Genomic DNA, 24966 nt, shown 5'->3' on the forward strand with positions numbered 1-24966 from the left:
ATGTATATATATATATATATATATATATATATATATATATATATATATATATATATATATATATATATATATATATATACAGACTTGGCATTTAATATGGAATATTTTTTTTGCGGGGGTTAACTTACTTTTCAAGATGTCTTAGAACCAAAAGTTCATTGGAATTATGTTGAAATTATTCTAGATTTTGTTAATGTGACCTTTAAAAGAAACAAAAACCACATTTGACATTTCGAAACAAATAAATTGATTCTTGAAAGTGATGGAAACTGATATCGAACTCAGTTCATGGACAGTACTGTGTTAAACTTCTGTACGTTTTCCAGAAGTATCTCTTTATTTTGCACATTAGCCAAAAAAATTTTTAACAAAAACAAAAGTTAAATTACGACTGGGATTACGGACAGTAAAATTACAGTTCAGTACATCGTGTAACCCCCACGAGCATTCAGGAGAGCACGTACACGTTGAGGCATGCTGTTCACGAGATTTGCCAAGGTTTGGACAGGAATCGCTTGCCATGCAGTGACAATAGCCTGCTGCAATTCACGCACAGAGGTTGGCTGCTGGTCCAAGTGGTCGATTTGACGCGTTAATTCTGCCCACAAGTTCTCTATCGGATTCATATCCGGGGACATGGCAGGCCACTCCATATGCTCTACACCACAGTCAGCAATAAAGTGTTGGCTCATGCGAGCACGATGAGGCCGTGCATTGTCATCTTGGAAGACAAAGTTTCCTCGAAAGGCTGCACGAGCAAATGGAAGCAATGTTTCTTCCAGAATGGCCCTGTACTTGAACTGGTTCAGGTTTCCATTCAGAACAACCAGGTCAGTTTTGCCCCTGCATGAAAAGCAGCCCAAACGGTCACCCCACCACCTCCAGCTTGGACTCTTGGCACTATACAATCTTTGTTGTAGGCTTCATGCACTTGTCTGCGCACTCGGACGCGGCCATCTTGACGATATACCAGAAATCTAGACTCGTCACTGAAGCTCACGTGATTCCAGTGTCCTGGCTGCCATTGACGGTGCTCTCTGGCCCACTGCAATCGACGCTGGCGGTGTTGTCTGGTCAGGCGTGGCTTTCTCAGGGGAAGCCTGGCACGATAGCCTGCTTGAACCAGTCGTTGGTTGACTAGCCTTCTGGATACAGGCACATTTGTCAGTTGCTGCCACTCAGCCCTAAGCCGATTAGCTGACTTGGTACGGCCATTGCGGACTAACCGGTGCAGCTGGCGATCATCCCTCCTTGTGCTTCTGCGGGGACGTCCTGGCCTCAGTATTGGAGTAGGGATACCCCTCTGAGCATTTCGTTTCAGGATCTTTGACACCTGACCTTGAGTGATGCCATACTGCCGAGCAATAGCACGCTGTTTCATGCCATAATTTCGTAAAGCCACCACTCCATGACAAAGAGCATTGTCGAGTTGACAGACCATCTCCAGAGGAAGCGGCAATAACTTTTGGAGACGTGCAGCAGTTGATTTCCACTAATACAGAATGCAACAACCCTTGTATACCCGACTGTGAAGCCAATCATCAAATGCACTTATCTGTACATTTTGCCATGCCACCTGTGATATAATCCTGTTGTTGACTTCTTGCTGCGACAGACAATCAGTGACATGGTTCTTTTTACAAATAAATCACCAAAGTGTAAAGGAAACTCACCAGATTGATATACTGAGTTAAGAAAGTAAACCCAAGTCAAGAAAAAAAAAAATTCCATATTAAATGCCAAGTCTGTATATATATATATATATATATATATATATATATATATATATATATATATACTAGCTTGGCTCGGCTCGCTTCGCTCGCTGTTACCAAAACTCAAAACCGCAACAATATATATATATATATATATATATATATATATATATATATATGTGTGTATATATGTATGTATGTATATATATGTGTGTATATATGTATGTATGTATATATATATGTGTATATATGTATGTATGTATATATATATATATATATATATATATATATATATATATATATATATATGTGTGTATGTATGTATGTGTATATATATATATATATATATATATATATATATATATATATATACAGTCATCCCTCGTTTATCGCGGGGGTTACGTTCCAGAACCCCCCGCGATAGATGAAAATCCGCGAAGTAGAAACCATATATTTATTTTATTATTTTTATATATTTTAAGCCTTTAAAAACCCTTCCCATACTCTTATAAACCTTTCCCACGCTCTTATAAACCCTTTCTACACTCTTAAACACACTTTTGAGACCCATCCTTAGTCCTTACGTGTTAGAAAAATATTTGTACGTGTATATATAGCATATAGCTGTACAGTACATTGATGCAAGTTCTTTTATAATTGCAATTAATTAACAAACAAACATACACATATGATCATGGAACTACACAAGTACAGTACAACAAAGTATTTACATTGATGCAAATTGTGTTTTTGAAAGCAAAAGGCAATAATTGACAAAAGTGCCTTTAATCAAACCTGAGGCCTAAGCATAAAGAAGTCTTCATGAGCTATTCAAAATAGAGATGATGATTAATTTTGAAAATTAATAAGAAATGCATTAGCTTCCTCTTGCATATGCAGCAGCTTCCTGATGGTTAATTTGTAGGAAGCAGTGGGGGGTGGAGAGGAGGTGAGGTTGGTTATTCCTGATCTGATGCAGTGATGAAGCAGATATCTCATCTGTATCAAAAGGTAATGACCGAAAAATCCCATCCTCCACAACCTCGGTCATTCATGTTACTCAGCGACTTAATTTAATTGCAGCTTTAGACAACATCATCGAAATCGTCACCATGATCATGTGTCTCTAAGTTGTAAACATAAGTTATTGTAAATTAGAGGTTACCCAAAGTATGATGACTCTTAAAACCATATTGATCATTAAACTGCAGGACACAGTTTGGCATCAACCTTGCAAGTTACTTAAAGTAGCGAAGAACCGTCCAAGAGCCCTCCTTACGGATGGGTTAATTACCCCCAGAATCATGGACAAGTTAATTACCCCCAGAATACGGGACTTTCAAAATGCGCGATTCTTTGTCTACTCATTTATAATGCGTATTTTATTTCGATTTACTGTAATATTCTTTTAACATAGGTTTTAATTAATGTGTTATATTTTTTTAAATATTATTATTAATTTTTTAGGCTAGAAAATGCTTATTTTACCGCAAAAATAATTAAAATCTAAAAAAATAAATATACCTATAGGCCGCAGAATCCCGCGATATAATGAAAAATCCGATATATAGTTTTACATATAGTAGCGAGAAAAACCCGCGATGTACTGAAGCCGCGAAAAGTGAAGCGCGATATAGCGAGGGATTACTGTAAATATATATATATATATATATATATATATATATATATATATATATATATATATATAGTTGCGGTTTTGAGTTTTGGTAACAGTTTGTATAATAAAGGCTAAATGTCCCCCTCATAGTTAGTCACACAACAACATGTAGCCTCGCGATAGTGTAGTTATCTCTTAGTATTTGTGAAAATAGTCCTTTTCCGATGTTACTTCTTTGTTGAGTAGAGTAAGGAGAATAGGTCCTACTCCTACTTCCATTGCCTTATCCCGCCTCCCGAGCCTCATGCCTCTTTGTGCTGCCTTTGGTTCTTTTGGCGCGAATTAACACGAGGCAGGCCTAGGAGGGCCGGGGCGTGATCAAATGAGGGCGGCAGAGGAGCTTTTTTTTGTATACTGAATCGAGGCTTGTGAAAGAGCTAACATTTATTTCACAAACAAATCAACCAGACAAACAAAATATATAAAAAAGAGGGAGCAGAAGACAAGATGGGGAGAGATGGGGAAGCACACAAACATAACATTTGAGAACAGGGAGATGTGTGGGAGGGAGAGGGCTTGGGGGGAGGAGGCGTGGGAAGGGGGGGGGGGGTGGGAGAAGTATAAAACACAAGGACACCAAGGACTTCCAGGACAGTAGTTGGTATTTCAAAAAAGTGGATTTGTGGTGAAATTAGCTGGGGTAGAAAGGATCAAGGTTTTGGATGGGGGAAGATAAGAGTTGGTGGTGAACAGCTGTTTTAAAGACCTGGAGGGTGGAGTGGGATTGAAGAGAGTGAGGGAGTTTGTTCCAGAGGTGGGAGAAAAGAGGAATGAAGGAGTGAGGGTGAGCAGAGAGTCTTGATTTTGGCAGTTTAACCATAAGAGGGTTGCAGGCAGATCTTGTGCGACCTGTATGAATATTTGGGGGACAGAGCCCAGAGAGAGCTGAGGGGGCAAGGCCAGAGAGGAGTCGGTAGAAGACGGAAAGACCACCAACTTGCCTGTGGTGAATGAGTGAAAGGCCCATGGAGTTAGCTTCATCGCGGGAGATTCCAATGATTCTGAACGCTTTGGTTTCAACAGCGTGAAGATGAGCTGGGTGTGAGGCAGGAGCACCAGCCCAGAAGGGAGAGCAGTATTCCTTTGAGCTGCGGATGAAAGCCTTGTATGTGGTGAGGAGCTCAGGTGTGCCAAGGAAGGACTTCGCACGACGGAGGATGCCCAGTTGGCGACTGGCTTTGGAGGCCAGATTTGAAATGTGGTTTTCCCAGGAAAGATCATGGCAGATAGTGAGACCCAAAAGCTTGAGTGACAGAACTTCTTGGAGAGGATTATTCAGAAAGTGGATGGGAGGGTTGTCCAGTCGGTCTTTTCAGAGAGACATCGAAAGTGTGAGATTTGTCAGGATTGAAAGACATGTTCCACTTGTTTGCCCAGTCTGTGATTTTGTCCAGGTCTGCAGAGAGTGAGGAGGCTGCAGACTGCCTATCTGAGGGATGAGCAATGGAGCGACAGAGAGTAGAGTCATCAGCAAAGAGATAGAGAGGATTTTCAAGAGAGTCAGAGAGATCATTCATGAAGACCAGAAAAAGCACAGGGCCCAGAACACTGCCTTGGGGAACTCCAGCCTGAACAGGAAGAAGAGATGAGAGAAACCCATTCAGGGCCACACGTTGACTACGACGAGAGAGGAAGTCCGCCAGCCATGCGTGGAGAATTCCATGGATACCAAAGGAGGAGAGTTTGGTGAGCAGAGTGGGGTGCCAGACCGTATCGAAGGCACGTGATATGTCAAGTGAGACAGCTCTAAAACTGATGGTAAGACGGTAAGCGTGAGCCGCCAATCAGGGTTCAGAGGGTGTGGCGGCAGCACTGCGTCACAGGGCGTGGTTGGAAGGTTCGAGCAGGTTCGAGAAGGTTCGGGGCGTGTAGATATAAGCCGTTGCACAAAGCCACCAGCAGTTGGATTGGAGAGAGCGCGTGAGGAGTTGGCACCCAAGAGTTCAAGCAGCAATTGAGGTACGAGGACTGAGTTGGCATCGAGTGGAGGAAGACGCGCATGAACCAGCGCTCATATGAAAGTGACGCTCGGTTGAGCTTGAAGCCGAGCCGCTAAAGTGCATTTAGTTACGCGAGTGATAACACGCTGTGTAACCGCCAGCCGCACCAAGAAACGCGTACTTTTCCTTCCTACCTCATCGGCTGCCTTTTGTTCGGGAGACGCGCTATGAGGATCCTTCCACCGCCTGCGTGCCTTCTTCGTGGGCCGTGCTGTGACCGTGGAGAGCCGGACGGGGCCGTTCCTGGACGACCACGTCGGTGCATTTGGCCTGAACATCAACCTGCCTGCAATTCCCTGTGTGAGTGTGACGGGCCCGAGTCTGGGCGTTAAGAATACGACTGTTTAAGTGCTGCTCTGTGTCTCTGCATCTACCAATCATTGTACATACGTGTGGGAATAATAATTAAACCTGTGTTCTTCCTTCCATTCGATCATTCTCGTGTTTTCCTCATTGACTAAGCGTGGCACGAGTGGAATCGCTCGGATCGGGTTCCACTACTAGAAAACTGCACGGACCACGTGGTACTCAATCCGCTCGGTGTACCCAAATCACACGTGGCTCGTGCGAGGCCTGCTTTCCTGCTTCCGTGGCAGCACAGGGATTTAGGTACAAGCAAGACTTGGTCCCGAAACCCTACCTTGCATTTGCCCGGAAGAGGCGTTTCAAGTCTCTCGGTTCCGCCAAGCCCAGAAAGAACAAGGGGCTTAATCCCCCCTTGGTAAGGAGAAGAAGGGCGGCGGAAAACCGTAATATATATATATATATTGTTGTGGTTTGGAGTTTTGATAACAGTCAGTATAATAAAGGTTAAATTTCCCCCTCATAGTTAGTCACACAAGCAACATGTAGCCTCGCGATAGTATAGTTATCGCTTCGTATTTGTGAGCTTCGTCCTTTTCCTATGTTAGTTCTGCTTTGAGTAGAGTAAGGAGAATAGGTCCGACTCCTACTTTCATTGACTATCCCGCCTCCCGAGCCTCATGCCTCTTTGCGCTGCCTTTGGTTCATTTTGGCGCGAATTAACACGAGGCCGGCCTAGGAGGGTCGGGGCGGGACCGAATGAGGGCGGCAGAGGAGCTGATGGTAAGCGTGAGCCGCCAATCAGGGCTCAGAGGATGTTGCAGCAGCACTGCGTCACAGGGCGTGGTTGGAAGGTTCGAGAGGGTTCGAGAAGCTTTGGGGCGTGTCAATATAAGCCGTTGCGCTAAGCCCCAGGAGGACGGATGAGAAGGACTGATGAGGACGGATGAGTACTGAGCAGAGGATTCGCGCAAGAAGTACTGACGAGGACTCGAGAGTTGAAAGAGCGCGTGAGCAGTTGGACTCGAGAGGACTCGCGAGCAGCTGGATTGAAGAGAGAGGTACAAGGACTGAGTTGGCATTTGAGTGAAGAAAGACGCACATGAACCAGGATACGCGCTAATATAAAGCAACGCTCGGTTTGAGCTTGAAGCTGAGCAGCGTACAGTGCATCGAGTTACGCGAGTGATGACAGCTGTGTCAGCCGCGCTGAGAGACGCGTACGTTGCTTTCCTACCTCATCGGCTGCCTCTTGTTCGGGAGACGCGCTACGAGGATCCTTCCACCGCCTGCTTGCCTTCTTCACGGGACGTGCTGGGACCGTGGAGAGCCGGACGGGGCCGTTCCTGGAAGACCACGTCGACGCGTTTGGCCGGAACATCAACCTGCCTGCAATCCCCTGTGTGAGTGCGACAGGCCCGAGTCTGGGCGTTAAGAATAAGACTGATTAAGTGCTGCTCTGTGTCTCTGCGTACCGATCATTGTACATACGTGTGGGAATAATAATCAAACCTGTGTTTTTCCTTTCCATTCGATCGTTCTAGTGATTTCCTCATTGACTAAGCGTGGTACGAATAAAACCGCTCGAATCGGGGTCCAATATTTAAACGGGAACTGCACGGACCACGTGGTACTCAATCCGCTTGGTGTACCCAAATCACACGTGGCCCGTGTGAGGCTTGCTTCCCCGCTTCCGTGGCGGCGCAGGGAATTAGGTACGAGCGAGACTTGGTCGCGAAACCCTACCTTGCATTTTGCCCGGAAGAGGCGTTTCAAATCTCTCGGTTCCGCCAAGCCCAGAAAGAACAAGGGGATTAATCCCCCCTTGGTAAGGGTAAGAAGGGCGGCGGAGAACCGTAACAATATATATATATAGATAGATGACTCTGAGTTGCTTATATTTACATTTAGATGTCCCCATTTACTCTAAATTCATTGAAGATTAAGAAAATTTGTCCCCATTTACAATCTATCCATAAAGCTCAACATCATGAAAATCCGAGGAAAATTATTCAAGTTATGATCAAAAATGTGTTTTTTTAAAATGAGTTAACAATCAGAAAAAAAGATCTCAGGGACACGTGACATATCATGATATCAAGTGGACAACTTCTGTACATGCACACTATGATTATGCAAGAACATCTTGAAGGCTAAACTGTCTGAGATTCCGCATTGCCAAAATTGAGCGATGACAAAAAATGCATTTTTTTTTTTCAGACCGCCATTTGACCTTGATCTTTAACCCGGAGTGGTATGATGAAAATTAAGCATAAATGCACCTTGTGCATTTAGCTTGTGCAAATTGTGCAATACGCTATCTAGTGAGAGAAATTTTGTTCCAATCAGCCAAATCGTAGTTATGGGGGAAAATGTTACGATGTCTATAATTGGGTCATGACCTTAAAATTAGGTCAAGGTCAAAAATTTATGTCAACACTGCATACTCTATATTCCCATTGTTGATGCAAAATTTCATTGTGAAAGTCCTAGCTGGATCCGCGATAAATGCACCTTGTTGAATATATGGAATGTGTATATGTGTATATGTGTATATTCCATATACACATACACATTTTTGTATATGTATATGGAAGAAAAAACCTAATGGTAGATTAGTATTCCTATGGGTCTAAGACCTTGATCTTTAACTTGGCCGGTATTAATGAAGATTAATCGTACATATTGCTTGCTCTCAGCTATCCATAGAGGGCGATTTCATTCTGCTTATACAAACCATGGTCAAGCGTTGGAGAAAGTGTCAAAATGACTATAAATGGTTGATGACCTTAAAATGATGTCAAGGTCAAAAAATGTGACACCCTTCCCTCCACTATTCCCATCATAAATGAAAAATTTCATTCCGAAAGTCCTCAGATATTGCCAGAAAAAAGGAAAAAATACCTAAATGGTGCTTTGGTACTCCCAGGGGGGAAAGAAACTCTGAGGAACCATTAAAATTGGGGTCTCTCAGAAGTTATCATTCTATCAATCTGATGTATCAATCTATTCATCCATGTTCTGAATCCTTATCTAGTAGGAGCAGGTTTCGATTGTGAATTCATTTTATTGTGGTTGCATCATTTCCGAAATGTGCCATTTACACCGACGAAGCAAAACCAAATGTCAGCTTATGAGTCACATGACTCGATAAGCAATTATTATTGTCAATTTTTGTTTTTTTATGTTGAAGGCTCCAGACACAGACTATATAGTTCTCATCGAAGCCATGCCTTAAATAAAAGAGAAGGAAAGAGTATGAAGAAAAGTGTATGATGTTGGTTTGCGAGAAAGAGGCTGAAGCTAGTGCGGTAGCTGTAGCTTGAGTGAGACAGAAAGTTAGACCAGCAATCCTGACACGGAGAGTGTAAGATAATCATTCCAGGCACCACTTTGACGCTCCAAAGTCAGAACAGTAGTACTACCCTGGACGGTTGCTGTCTACAACCTACTACCTAAAGAATAACAGTAGTTTGTAACAAAAAAAGAGCGAGAAGGTTTAAACCTATTGTGAAATTTTTCAAAAGAAAAGAGAGACAAGGTTTAAACCAATTGTGAAAAATTTCCAAATAAAAAAGAGGGAAAGTTTAAACCGATTGTGAAAATAAAAAAAATTAAAAAGGGAAGGTTTAAACCGATTGTGACCATTTTCAAAAAATTAAAAAGAGAGAGAGAGAGAGAATGAATGAATGAAATATGAATGATCGTTTTTAAGGCCATTTTCCCCACTGGAGCAGGGGTTAGCCTTGTGGGCCCCATGAGAATCATGGTTACCTGTTTGAGGCAATGTTTTTTATGGCCGGATGCCCTTCCTGACGCCAACCCTTGGTCGCCTCTTACGATGCGCAGGGATACGGTGTACCTGTGCTAAATCGGGGTACACACCGTGATCATTCATCCCAGCAAGCTGGTACTCAATTTGCCGACCTCGGAAGGATGACAGGCTGAGTCAACCCCCCTGGCGTTAATTGAGCGATCGATCGGGATTCGAACCCAGGATCCTAGGATTCCAAGCCAGCACCCTAACCGCTAAGCCAACACCAGGCTAGAGGGAGAGAGAGAGAGAGGTTTAAACCTATTGTGGATTTATTTATTTTTTAAGAGAGGGTCGGTTCAACCAAATGTAAAAATAAAAATATAATAACAAGAGGGAGAAGGTTTAAACCGATTGAGAAAATTTTCATTTACATATTTATGGTGCATTTACATTATTTTAAATATTGATCCACAAAGATGGAAGGTTAAAAGGTGTTCACACGGTTTGTAGTGCTTCTTCCACTGATGTGTGGTTGTGAAAATCTATTTAAAAGCCTTACACAGACTATGCAAACATTCTGAATGATCTGATTTCGCTGAACAGCCTGAGATTTGTCTGATGTACCAAAAGAATATGATCCAATTCTGAACTCTGTACATTGTGCAAATAACACTGACATAGGCATCACTTAAGCATCTCGTTTGTAACATTTATGGCATCAGGTGACCTTTATACAGAGCCATTTACTATCCTGCACGGTGGCATGACTTTTGTCCCTCCGTTTACGTTGCAGAGCGACATTGCTGGGGAATGCAAGGTCACCTATCGGATGAAGCGGAACAGAGTGAGCAAACTACGAGACGTCAAGAGCTGTACAAACCGAGAGACTGCATTCCAAGCGACAAACAAGGTATAATTCACTTGAATGGCATTCTCATCCCAAAATGAAAAAAAAAGTTACCATTAGCAGAGACATCAGATGCAAGTTATAAGGATGGGAATACCAGTAGGTCGGATGATACTTTGAACATTTTTATTGAACCGTACTTTACAACTCCTTTATTATTTCCAGCTTGCTCACAAATGACTTTCAGAGTGAAATAATCTTTCTGCCCTCACCTGGTCTGGTCTACATGTGATGTTCGTCCACTCACCATGGGTTCCCTTGCTCTCTTATTCCCTTCCCTCATGGGTTCCACTCTTCTCCTGTGCTTTACATCATATGTATGTACAGTATATGTGTGTGTGTGTGTGTGTGTGTGTATATATATATATATACTACTTTTACTCCTTTATTAACCTGCATTTGAACAATAAAATGAAGGTAATAAAGTGCCACCTTTACTCCACTTCATTAATGGGATTCCAATATCCAATCAGATGTCTACAAACCCTGCACCAGTAGATTAGATTGACAACTACCACAGTTGGCTAGGAATAATTGATTATTAACACATTATGGATCATATATACTGTATATTTCTTATATAAACTGGATACTCTCTCCTCACCTTTACTCCTTCATTCCTCTTTTCTCCCGCCTCTGGAACAATCTCCCACATTCTCTTCAACCCGATCACCTCCAGGTCTTTAAAACAGCTATTCACCACCATACCTTATCTTCCCCCATCCAAAACCTTGATCTTTTCTTCCCCCGTTAATACACCCAAATCCACCTTTTTTAAATTCCGTTTTCTTTCCTCAAAGTCCTTGTAGTGTTCATTTGTTTTAAACCTTGTACCACTCCCCCCCCCCCCCACCCCCCACCCCAAAGCCCTCTCCCTTCCCCAGATATACCAATGTCCCTGTTCTCTACTGTTGTTGTACTTGTGTGCTTCCCTCTCTCTCCCCCTCTTGTCTCCCACTTCCTTTATTAGATGTTTTATGCGTGTTTCTGTTTTTATGTGTTGCTCTTACACAAGCCTCGACTTTGTATTTTAAAAAATGTATATGTATACATACAGGGTGAGCCAGAAATATGGTTATTTTTAACACTCATGCAAAGGAAAAAAAGAAAGTATTGTATTTCAAAACAAATTCTTACAAGAAAGTGAAGTACATAACATGCCATTTATTTGTGGAAAAGTACATCCAGGAGATGCGCACCATTTCGTCCGACACATTCCTCCAATCTTGGACGCCAATTAATTCATGACGGTCTGCAACATGGCCAAGCATTCCATCACAAAAATTATTGCGGGCAATCTCATCATCTTGGCTTAATTCCTGGACAGTTTGAATTTTTTAGGGATAAAAATTCAAATCCTTATGCAATATGTGACGTCGTGACGTGTAAGAAATTCTTAAGGCTGATACATGCTTTCGGCTGGAGTGATGCGGACTTCTCAAAACTGACTCCCTTACACTCTCAATGTTTTGTGCCGTTCTTACTGATTTGGGTGCTCCCAGCGGTTTCTCTTTTAAAGTTGAACCGGTCCTCTCAAACTTCTGAACCCATAACTTGATAGCACAAACAGACTGCACATTTCCATGATGTTGAACATTGAAATGGAGTTTGAATTGACGTTGTGCAGCAGTTGCACTATCATTATTCTTGTAAAAAGCTTTGATAGCGAAAGCGCGTTCTTCACCTGACCAGTTCCACATGGTCACTCAAGTGTTCTGCCTGCAAAAAATAAAACTAAATCAGTAAAAAAATAAAAAATAATGAAAATGCATGTGATGTACTTCAATATCATGAATGAATTTATTTTGATATACAATTTTATATTTCCTTCACACGAATTTCAAAGGGATTGACATATGGCCAGAACTCACAATCCCTGAGCTAAATAACATACAACACTTTTCGAAATGGGGACGAAGATACACTTAATCTGAACACACGGTCCACCGGATCCCTACTTATAGTACATCGAGGGGGTTCTTCTTCTACGCAACAGTCAGAGCACACTATGATATGCACTCGACCTGGCCTATGGTATCCCTACCCCCGACAAACAACAACACACAACATGCATTTTAAAGGCCATTTTCCCTACTAGAGCGGGGGTTATCCTTGCGGTCCCTATGACAATCTTCTCCATTTTGCCCTATTTTCTGCATCTCTCCTTGTTAACCCCCGTGCCCGCATTTCTTCTTCCACCATCTTTAGCCGTCTTTCTCGGTCTTCCCCGTCCTCTACTTCCTTCTACATTCATTTCCATCACTCTTCTCAACCAGTCACTTTCATCCTTCCTCAACACATGACCAAACCATCTCAACCTGTTCCTCTTCACAGCATCAATAACAGGCTCTATTCCCATCATCTTTCGCAATTCATCATTTGTCTTCCTCTCTCTCAATGATACTCCGCACATCCGTCGAACCATTCGCATTTCCACCCTTTCCAACCTTCGTTGCTGCTCCACGCTCATTACCCATGTCTCGCTCCCATAAATCATAACACTTCTCACACATGCAGCATACACCTTTCCCTTCAGCTTCAACGACACTCCCCTCATCATCAGCACGCCACTCAGTTCCCGAAACTTCTTCCATGCACATCTCACTCTAGCAACCGTTGCCGAGTCTGATCCACCTTCTCCATTCAGCATGTCTCCGAGGTAGCAAAATGTTTTCACACCTTCCAGCTTCATGCCGTCTCCAAGATCCAACTCAACATTTCCTCCATCTGCAGCTCCCTCTGTGCACACCTTACATTTGAATGTGGCTGCCACACTGGTTAATGACCCTCTCAGACCACTACATTTTTGATGAACCCACTCAGCATGCATTGAACATTGAATGGAGTTCACTCCGACACCCTTCCTACACACAGCACAGGGCCACTTCCCAGTTCTTTCCACCTCACCACATGCTTTACCACTTGCCATCACCTTCGTCTTTCCGATATTCACCTTCAGACCTTTTGTCTCCATACATTCCTTCCACTTGTTCATCTTTTCCTTCAGTCCATCCATACTTTCCGCAATCAACACCAGATCATTTGCATACAACAACTCCCACGGTAAACCCTCTTTTACGTTCTGAGCCAGCACCTCCATCACAGCTACAAATAGTAGTGGACTTAGTACCGGCCACTGATGCACTCCCACCTTCACCTCAAACTCACCACTGTTCCCGTCCTTCGTCCTTACAGCTGTGCGCGATCTTTTGTACATTTCCATCACTACTCTGATCAACCATTCCTCCACTCCTAACTTCCTCAATGCCCATGTCAATACTTTGCACGGAACCCTATCGAATGCTTTCTCCAGATCAACAAACCCAAGAAACAACTTCTTCCTCTTCTCCATGTACTTCTCCTGCAACTTCCTCACAATGAAAAGCGCGTCTGTCGTTCCTCTTCCTGGCATAAATCCAAACTGCATTTCGTCGATCTTCACTTTCTTCCTTATCCTGCTCTCCAACACCCTTTCCAATACCTTCATTCCATGCTCCAATAACTTTATCGCTCGGTACGAACCACACTCCAGAGGGTCACCTTTCCCCTTGTATAGAGGGACGAGGGTACTCAGTTCCCAATCCACTGGAATGCGGCCTTCTTTCACCACCAGATTACAGATCTCTGTCATTCTCTTCACACCCCAACTTCATGCTGCCTACAACATATCTCCCACAACTCCCGTCGGCCCTCCGGCTTTTCTACCCTTCATTGCTTTTATCGCTTCCTCAACTTCCTTCTCAGTTATCTTCTCTGCCGGTCTTAACTGGGTTACTCTCTATGTTGCCATCCCATTCATTCTCTGTATTCAACAGCATTTCCATGTATCTTTTCCATCTTCCTTTAATTCCATCTGGGTCGACAACGATTTGTCCCACTTCATCCTTCAAGCAACTCACCCCCATCACATCACACCTCTCTTTCGCTATCTGCTTTGCAATCCTAAATACTGCTTTCTGACCCTCTTCCGAATCCAAGCGTTCTCCGAACATTTTCCGACATGCCCCCTGCGCCTTTGCTACCTCTTTCTTTGCAGCCTTCCTGGCTGCCTTATAACTTTCATGCTCTGCTGTTTCTGCTCCCGTACTCTTCGCCTTCTGCCACTCCTTGAACTTCTTCCTCTTCTCGTCAATCCTCTTTCCAACTTCATCATCCCACCACCATGTTTCCGAGTGCCTCGGTGGTCCTTTTGTCCATCCACATACCGCACCAACGGCTCCCAACAGACTAGCTTTCATTGTCATCCAACCACTTTCAAGCTCAACCACATCATCCTCGACCCTACTCAGCCTCTCATTTAATGCCTCCCTTACTGTCACCGATTTCAACCTCCACACCTTCATTCTCGGGTGGTACTTCACCCGCCGAGCTCTCCTCGCACCTTTCACCTTATGTCACAGACAACCAAGTGGTGCTGTGAAACAGCCGCCTCCCCCGGGATCACCTTTGTGTCCCAGAGGTGCCCCGTTTCTCGCCTACGCACCATCAGGTAGTCAACGGTTGTCGTCGACCCACCTGACGTGTATGTAACAAGCTTAATATCCTCTTTCTGGAACTGAGTATTACAAATCAACAAATCAGCTCCATCAGCAAACTCCAAAATCCTTTCACCTTCTCCATTTCTCACACCATATCCGTAACCCCCATGAACTCCCTCAAAACCATCCATACTCCTTCCCACATGTCTATTTAGGTCTCCTCCTACAACAACAACTTCCTCATCTTTCACGTTTTCCATCAGCTTCTCTATCGCACACCAGAACTTGTCCTTCTCTTCATCGCTTCGACCAACCTGTGGAGCATATCCCGAGATGACGTTCACCAAGAGCTTTCCAATCATCATTTTCACCATCATCAACCGATCACTCACTCTAGTCACACTCACCACACTGTCTACAAACTCCTCAGAAAACAGGACACCAACACCATTCACGCCCTCCAGGCACCCTTGCCACATCAACTTGTATTTCTGTCCCTGCCTACCCTTCACCATTCTCACACCACTTCCCTTCCATCTCGTCTCTTGCACACAACATATGTCCACTCTTCTTCTGACCAATACTTCCACCACTTCTCCTGATCTCCCTGTCATTGTCCCTACATTCCACGTCCCAAACCTTAGAAACCGATCTCCACTTCGGGCTGGGCGGGGGAGGGGGAGGGGAGGGGAGGGCGAGGGGGAAGGGGAGGGGGAGGGGGGAAGGGGAGGGGTAGGGTGGAGGGGGAAGGGAGGGGGAAGGGGAGAGGGGAAAGGTAGGGAGAGGGGGGAGGGGCAGGGGGAGGGGGAAGGGGGAGGGGGAGGGGCGGGGAGGGAAGGGGGGAAGGGGAGGGGAGAAGGGGAGGGGGAAGGGGAGGGGGAGGGGGAAGGGGAGGTCGAGGGGGAAGGTGAGGGGGGAGGGGGAAGGGGAGGGGAGGAAGGGGAGGGCCAGTCAACAATGACGTTGCAGTTCTCATGGGAGGAGAGCAGCACAACAATCGCGACATCGTCCTGCATCTTCGCAACAACAGCACGAAGTGGATTTTGGAGACTCACTGATCCTGTGACGCCCTCCAGTACCGGCGTTGCCGGGCGGGGGAAGGGAGACCCGTACATTCCCAACCTGTACATTCGCCCTCTCGACTCAAGCTCACTCGGACAAAAGCCTCACACAAATTACACCGTGAAGGCCCAATGGCCATGTCTATGCCACAAATCAAGTACGTGAGCGAGTCTGGCGCACTGAATTGAAAATATATAGAACGCTCATACTCCGTGAAAAGTGTAGCCACCGTGCCTTTATGGCCTTTATGGCACTTTATGGCACAAGTCTGTATATATATATATATATACAGGCTTGGCATTTAATATGGAATATATTTTTTTTTCTTGACTTGGGTTTACTTTCTGAACTCAGTATATCAATCTGGTGAGTTTATTTTGCCCTTCGGTGATGTCTTTGTTGAAAGAACCACGTCACCGATTGTCTTTCGCAGCAAGAAGTCAATAACAGGATTATATCACAGGTGGCGTGACAAAATGTAAGGACAGGTACATTTGATGATTGGCTTCACAATCGGGTATATAAGGGTTGTTGCGTTCTGTATTAGTGCAAAACAACTGCTGCACATCTACAAAAGTTATTGCCGCTTCCTCTGGAGATGGTCCGTCAACTTGACAATGCTGTTTGTCATGGAGTGGTGGCTTTACGAAATTCTGGCATGAAACAGCGTGCTATTGCTCGGCAGTATGGCATCACTCAAGGTCAGGTGTCAAAGATCCTGAAACGAAATGCTCAGAGGGGTGTCCCTACTCCAATACCGAGGCCAGGACGTCCACGCAGAACCACAAGGAGAGATGATCGTCAGCTGCACCGGTTAGTCTGCAATGGCCGTACCAAGTCAGCTAATCGGCTTCGGGCTGAGTGGCAGCAACTGACAAATGTGCCTGTATTCAGAAGGCTAGTCAACCAACGACTGGTTCAAGCAGGCGATCATGCCAGGCGTCCCCTGAGAAAGCCACGCCTGACCAGACAACACAGCCAGCGCCGATTGCAGTGGGCCAGAGAGCACCGTCAATGGCAGCCAGGTCACTGGAATGACGTGACCTTCAGTGACGAGTCTAGATTTCTGGTCTATCGTCAAGATGGCCGCGTCCGAGTGCGCAGACAAGTGCATGAAGCGTTGAAGCCCACAACGAAGATTGTATAGTGCCAAGAGTCCAAGCTGGAGTTGGTGGGGTGACCGTTTAGGCTGCTTTTCATGCAGGGGGCAAAACTGACCTGGTTGTTCTGAATGGAAACCTGAACCAGTTCAAGTACAGGGTCATTCTGGAAGAAACATTGCTTCCATTTGCTCGTGCAGCCTTTCCAGGAAACTTTGTCTTCCAAGATGACAATGCACGGCCTCATCGTGCTCGCATGATCCAACACTTTCTTGCTGACCATGGTGGAGAGCATATGGAGTGGCCTGCCATGTCCCCGGATATGAATCCGATAGAGAACTTGTGGGCAGAATTAACGCGTCAAATAGACAACTTGGACCAGCAGCCGACCTCTGTGCGTGAATTGCAGCAGACTATTGTCACTGCATGGCAAGCGATTCCTGTCCAAACCTTGGCAAATCTCATGAACAGCATGCCTCGACGTGTACGTGCTTTCCTGAATGCTCGTGGGGGTTAAACGAAGTACTGAACTGTAATTTTACTGTCCTAATCCCAGTCATGATTTAGCTTTTGTTTTTGTTGAAATTTTTTTTGGCTAATGTGCAAAATAAAGAGATACTTCTGGAAAACGTACAGAAGTTTAACACAGTCCTGTCCGTGAATTGAGTTCGATATCAGTTTACATCACTTTCAAGAATCAATTTATTTGCTTCGTAATGTCAAATGTGGTTTTTGTTTCTTTTAAAGGTCACATTAACAAAATCTAGAATAATTTCAACATAATTCCAATGAAATTTTGGTTCTAAGTCATCTTGAAAAGTAAGTTCACCCCCACAAAAAAAATATTCCATATTAAATGCCAAGTCTGTATATATATATATTGGTTGTAACTATAAGAGGGGAGGTGAGTAAGTGATAGCAGTGATGTCTGGAACCTAATTGAATAGTTAGTCTTCTCATTACTACTGCATGTTTGTTGTATTTGAGTAGGTAAGTCTTTGGTTTGAACTGTTTTCTATTGCATCAATTCAAATGTATCAAATTTCAAATTCCTTAATTCAGAGAAATTTCCATGTTTCTTGGCATGACCTTTCCTAAGGCTTCTGGAGTTTATTGGTTCACGAGTTATCAAGTGACCACTATATTCGTCATGTGTGTGCGTCTGTCTGTGTGTATGTCTGTCTGTCCGCAGCATAACTATCCAATGATATCATTCGATCTTGATGAAACTTGGGTGGGAGGTTGATATCATGATCTAGTTGTGTCCTGCCTAGAGTGGGCGTATTGCGCCCATTGTGGGCGGAGCCACGCCTGAAAAAGATGTCTTTTTAGGGGGTAATCAAGTTCAAGCTACATCTTCTCCGAGGGGTTTGGTGGAATCTGACAGGGGTTTCGATATTTGGTTAGGCCAATGTCACGTGTCTAGCCCCACGGAGCTCGATTTTTCATTTTTTTTTTTTCTTTTCATTTCATTTTTCACCGAATTTTCGGTATTGTGTAGCTAACTAAACTCATAACTGATTATACATTATTTTCTATCTCATTTCAAGGTCAGTAGCCTTCGTTTTGACATTTCCGGGCCTGGCCTGTTTCGGTTATAGTCCGTCCTTTGTCATTGAAAACCGCTCGCTCGTGAACCATCGTCGTCTCCTGACTAGTTTTTTTTTCTTTTTATTGCATATTTCTTATGGACATAAAATTTTCTATACTTCTTTTTGTGTTGTTGTTTACAATAGCACCAATCTGTCTTTTGTTCCTGAGATGATTTATCAACATCATTGTCGACTTACCTTCTTCATGATCCAAAGGATTTAGTAAAAGATCAAAATGATCGTTCTTATTCGTCCAAAAAATTCCCTCTTCATCATTGCTTATTGTGTGCCAATTTCACATGGCAACATACATGTATTTGGTTATTTCCTTTTACTCCATGATGCAGGTGTGCTTAGTTTTCTTCCTTTTTCTATCTGGAGCAAAAGTAGATGTTATACAACCAGGTGGAAGCTTGTTAGCGTTGGTCTGTCTGTCGCATAGGTGGGGTGGGACCAGGCCTTTTCATTACTGGCTATAATTAGCAATCGTTTATTGTGTTTTTGCATCAAGTCCTGGTTGGTTGGTCAATATGGCCTAATTGTTTTGTTTTGGCCTTTTTGTGTTTTTCATTCAGTAGTGGCAGCATTCATGAAAGCATTACTTTTTGATGGCTTCGCTGCTTTGGAATATGATAATGACTATATGTATTTGACTGAATGCAATTAACAGTGATGTCTGTGCTTTTAATTGTTCCTTATGCATTTTCAGGAGCTTTTATGGTGGATGTAATAACATTTCCAAAAAGAATAGCATGCGGACTTAAAAATGTTTATCCATTATAGAGCAGCATTTTATATGGGAATTGTACCTGTCTTTCTTTTAGATAACTAGAGCAGGCACCCCCTCCCTATGGGAGGGAGTACCTTTCTCGGCCCACCCAAGGTGGGTAATGTCCTTCGGCACAGTCCTCGAAATGCAATTTATAATTTTTGTGATTTTTGAAAGAAGTTTTATTGAGCACAACATATCATCTATATTCTATACTGTAAGAGAGCCGTTTGTCTGTCTGTCTGTGTGTTGCCATTTTTCTCAGAGATAGCTGAACGGATCTTTGTCAAACTTTCAGGGGTTTGTCAGTAAGTACCAGGGGGTGTGTTAGACCAAAAAAAAATTTTTTTTTATATTTCAAAAAAAAAAGTCTATTGCGGGTTGGGAATTATATAATTCATATAGTGCAACATGTACAGGCTGTTCCATGGAGCGACCTCTTGGGCTTATTTTAAATCCAATTTGGATTCTGTTTCCACTTTTAGTAAGAAGTAGGGATCTGTGCAGCCAGTCATAAACTTTATTTGGTGAAAATCGAATCATTTTTAGCCAAGTTACCTCAGATCATGAGTGGGTAATTATATAATTCACACATCTATACTAATAAGAGAGCCATTTGTCTGTGTGTGCGTCTCTGTGTGTCGTCATTTTTCTCAGAGATGGCTGAACAGATCTTCGTCAAACTTTCAAGGGTTTGACAGTGAGTGCTGGGGAGTGTTTTAGCCAAAAAAAAAGAAGTAATATTTGAAAAAAATGGTAGGTTTTTGGGGGGATTAAAAATATATATATATAGCTCCATAGTGCCTAACTAAGCCTTTTTGATTAATGAATGACAGTTATATACAAGTACAGGTATGCATAAATAAATACAAAACAATTACCAGACATTTGAACACAAATAATCAAACAAATCAGATTCAATCAAAAAATTCCAGAAGCAGTCAAAGTTGGTGGTAGGTCTTCTTCTTCTTCCTGAACGTCATCAAACTTAATTCAGAAACGTGAACAATGGCACATTCACCAGCATATATTCAACATATATTCATATATTCAACGAAAATCAATTAATTCCACTTCTAAGGTGACACCAGTACAGTATTTACCATACGGAGAATGTAAAAATACCAGTACAGTATTTGCAGTTTTTATTATTACGCCTCGGCTGACAGTCACCGGAGGCATTATGTTTTCAGGTTGTCCGTCTGTCCATCCATTCTTCCGTACGTCCGTACTAAACCTCGTTTTTCTCATCAACCATATGTCCGATTGAGACGAAACTTCCAGGGTAGGATTGACACCCATGCAGAATGTCTTTATGATAATTGTGACGTCATAGGTCACGTGGTATGGCAGCCATGTTGGATTAAAAGCAAATAATAATAAATATATTTCTCGGAAACCGCTGAATGGAAACATTTGAAACTTGGCACATTGTCAAGTACTCCCAATGGGGAACAAAAGCATGATAATGGTGACATCATAGGTGAAGTGGTATCACAGTCAAAAATGTTTTAATCGAATTCCTTATCCTAAAAATCTCAAATTGCATGCACATGATCTATGACAGATTTGTATTGAAATATTAAATTTATGACATCATAGGTCACATGCTTTGGCAGCCATATTGGATTGAAGGAAAATATTAAATAATTATATCTCTGAAACCACTCACCCTATCGATGCGGAATTTTACAAATATCATCAAACAGCACTGTTGCATATAGTTTGAAAATGATGATGTCATCGGTCATGTGGTTTGGCAGCCATCTTGGATAGAAAAACGAACCTTATCCGATCAACACGAAACTTCACAAATGTGATCCCCTACTCATACATATACAGAGTAATGGTGGGGCTATGTGGAGGCATATTGGCAACATAGTCGCATTGTTCTAGTTTTTATCATTTACAGTACTTTTTATTTATTTATATTTATAGTATTTACATTATTTATTATTACAGTATGGTATTTACCACACGGACAAAAGTCGATTTTTGGGGGGGGAGCGGGGGGGTAAAAAAATAAAAATAAAAATTATCGCTCTATAGTGCCAAAGCCTTTTTGATTAATGACATCAAACAAATCAGATTCAATCAAACAATTCTGGAAGCGGTCGAAATTGGTGGTAAGTCTTCTTCTTCTTCCTTAACATCATCAAATATGTTAATTTCTTTTTCGCCTGAGCAACGCCGGGTACTCCAGCTATAAATGCTTATATACGTTACTCAGGGTACAAATACAAATACAACTTTGTGTGGGAGGAGGGGGTAAACATAGGCTATGTGGCCGTGGCCTCATGCAGGGGTGAGGGGGGGGGGGGGAGAAGCGTAAATTCTCAATGTAAATGCATCACCTGGTGTTGGTGGCAGAGGGTATTACAATTTCCCTTTTTACCTGGGTAACACTGAGGTCAAAGCACTCTTCGCATTGGTAAAAAAAAATCCTCCTTCCATTCCCTTGCCCCCCCCCCCTCCCCAAGAGGTATATGTCATATATCTTTCACCTCCCTCCCCCTTCACCTCTCCATCCCCTCCCCCACTGCCTTCCTCTCCCTTCCCCCTCTTGCCTCACCACCCCCCCCCCCAGCCCCCCACACCTCCACTGGCAACGCCAGGCACTTCAGCTAATACTCTGTATCACAAGACAAACGAAGATGATTTGTAAAACTGGTTACCACCAGGGGTGGCATTATTTCCGCCACGTGTACATTTTCGAGTTTCGGTGACATCCATGTTTGCTCCATTATTGCAAGATTTCCAAATCCCAGGGCAGAGTGAGATTTCCCCATTGGAAAATAAAAATTAATCAAGTACAGACCATCTACATATTATCTATTTAGAAGAAGAGAGGGAGGGAATTGAGAAAAAAGGGAGAAGCAATTAAGATGGAATCCGAGCAGAGTTTGTTATTAGGATTTGAAGGAAAAAAAAGTTGTAAGGAGATAGGAGTAAGGAAAGAGAGTGGGACGTACTCTATCATGGGAATTATTGGGTGGAAAAGAGAAAGGGGGAAATTGTTTTTTTTACCATTTTAATAATAATTTTGCCATTTTAGTTTAAACTACAACTAGATTCCCCTGAAACTATTTTGTGACATCTTATACTTGAGCTGCATTTTGATGATGGGCTGGATGTTGGGCCTTTTGAAATAAATCATCACCAGTATGTGCTCTCCTCCAAAGTCCTGCACCATCATGAAATAATGTAGAAAATCAATTTAGTGTATTATTGTTTGGAAGTAAATTGATTTACAATGTAAGATTTGAATATGGTAGCTAACGGCTTAAAATGTTCAGTTCAAAGTTCAGTAGGGTGTTGGGGGGAAAGTGGGTGGCAAGGAATGAAGAACCACCTTTAGAGGCCATTTTTCCACTCAGAGCAGAGGTTGGCCTTTTTCGGGCACTGTGGTCCTCTTTTTGAAGCAATGTTTTATGGCCGGATGCCCTTCCTGCCGCCAACCCTGTTAGTCGCCTCTTACGACACGCAGGGAATTACCAGTGAACTGGTATTCAATTTGCCGACCTCGGAAGGATGACAGGCTGAGTCAACCCCTCCTGTCGATAATTCAGCGATTGACCAGGATTCAAACCCAGGATCCTAGGATCCTAAGCCGGCACCCTAACCGCTAAGCAAACACCAGGCCTAGGTGTGGCAAGGAATAACCAAAAAAAAACAAAAAAAACAAAAGGTTTCTGGTGGACCGCATGCATCCTGTAGATAAACCATCCTGTAGACCAGGATTCAAACCCAGGATCCTAGGATCCCAAGCCGGGACCCTAACCACTAAGCAAACACCAGGCCTAGGTGTGGCAAGGAATCCACCACAATAATCAGGCTTTTCCTTTTTTTATATCTCCAGTCGAGGCTCGTGGAAGGGGCTAGCACACTGAACGGATCACGACGTAACAGAAAAAATACAGGATGCAAAACTACAAAAAGACGAAGGAAACTCCAAGGAAGAAAAACTGCAAAATTAGGAGGGATATGGGCGGGGTTACCGAGGGTAGAAGAGATCATGGTTTTGGATGGGGGTGATTTGAGATGGTGAACAGCTGTCTTGAAGATATGGATGGAAGAATGAGGTTGAAGAGGATGTGGAAGTTGATTCCACAGGTGGGGGAAAAAACATTAAATGAGTGGAGGTGAGCATTGGTGCTGGATTTTGACTTGGAAGAGGTTTCTGGTGGACCGCATGCATCCTGTAGATAATTGGGGAGGGGAAGGGTATAGTGAGGGAGAACCAAGCATGGAAAGAGCAGAGGGTGCAAGACTAGAAAGTAGGTGGAATAAGACAGAAAGACCAATGACCTGTCTGCGGTAGTGATGTGATAGACCCATCGACTCACCTTCATCGTGGGATATTCCAATAATCTTGAAGGCCTTGGTTCCCTAGGTGTGAGGCAGGGGTGCCAGCCCAGAGCAGAGATTTTTATTTTCCGTTAATTAACACATTTAAAATAATGTCAAGTCATATTTTTGTAATAATTGGAGTAAAGGGAAGGACCTCAATTAAGAAGATGCAAAGACACAATGATATTACAAAACAAATGATGACGTCAAAGTCAAAAAAAATGTTTGAAGAGCAAACATATTGTCATGTGTCTACCCTGTAGTGAACACCACAGGGCGACACGGATGACCAAACGAGCTTCAATTCCAAGGCGTTCGATCCAATGGTGGACCTTCGTTATACACGTGGGAGGGAGAGTGGGGGGAAGAGCCGCGAGCGCTTACCTGCACGGGTCCACTGGCCGTCTTTGCATCTAGATAATCAATTCCAAGCCGACACGGAATTAAAATGTAAAAAAAATAACGGGCTTTATTAAAGAAATGCCGGTAACAGAATATAACACGGCAAAATAAGATTCCTAAATGGAACTTCCCCATACAGACTCGAATACAGACAAAAGGAAATATAAAAGAACGAAAGTAAAAATGTGTGCTTGCTTCATGGGCACTTAGCTCTGAGCTGCTCTTGAACCTCATCAGGAGTCATCCAGGCCCTGAGCGTGCAATCTGTACGCGGCACCGGCCTTGGCGGGAAAAAGGCCTCCTCGCGCCCTCGTTCACTCAGCCGCACTTGTCCTCCTGATCGTTCAGACTTTTAATGTCCCCAGTGCAAGAGCGCTACAAACTGTTCACGTGCTCATCAATGAATCCCTCTCGCGCAGGAGCGCTATGAACTCCGACCGTTTGCTGTGAAATCCCGAAGCAGAGCCAGATATTAAATTGTGACCATTCACCACCAAAGCCAGAAGATCAGAGGGGAGAGCGTTCTTTTATACTCAAGGCTCTGACGTCATCCATGCCTGTTCCACCAATCCCATAGTCCCATCTTAGCAGTCCTTGTTCCAATCAATCCCAGACCAATCACTGCTCTTCGGGGTGTGGCCTTACGGACCTTGCCGGCCTTTGTGATCAGCAGGTCGGTGGTATCAACGGAAGTGCTCTATGTCCTGTTTCAGGTTGGTTTTTATTTAGTGTTGTAAATGCGCGATTTCTTGCTATATGTGTGTGCTGCTGTGTCATAAGGAACAGAGGATAAATAACAGAGGTAATTACATACAGGGGATTAATTACCCATAATCCCTAACTAATTAACATA

The 24966-nt window shown here is 43.3% G+C and overlaps 1 protein-coding gene across 2 annotated transcripts in view; it reads left to right on the forward strand.

Moving 5' to 3' along the window:
* The window catches only part of LOC137415686 (microsomal triglyceride transfer protein-like), a 295927-nt gene that overhangs the window by 51271 nt on the left and 219690 nt on the right, over nucleotides 1-24966 (forward strand). Inside the window, exons 1-2 of one of the 2 annotated variants that reach the window (XM_078783200.1) lie at nucleotides 5569-5693; nucleotides 10247-10363. In XM_078783200.1, the coding sequence (XP_078639326.1) occupies nucleotides 10283-10363 (81 nt within the window). In that variant the 5' untranslated portion in view covers nucleotides 5569-5693; nucleotides 10247-10282. Of the gene's footprint in view, nucleotides 1-5568; nucleotides 5694-10246; nucleotides 10364-24966 lie in introns of those variants that run through there. The other variant, XM_078783199.1, reaches the window with a different exon arrangement.

This window comes from Myxine glutinosa, chromosome 8 (assembly GCF_964187855.1).
Source record: "Myxine glutinosa chromosome 8, kmMyxGlut1.1, whole genome shotgun sequence".
In the NCBI taxonomy this organism is placed as follows: Eukaryota; Metazoa; Chordata; class Myxini; order Myxiniformes; family Myxinidae; genus Myxine; species Myxine glutinosa.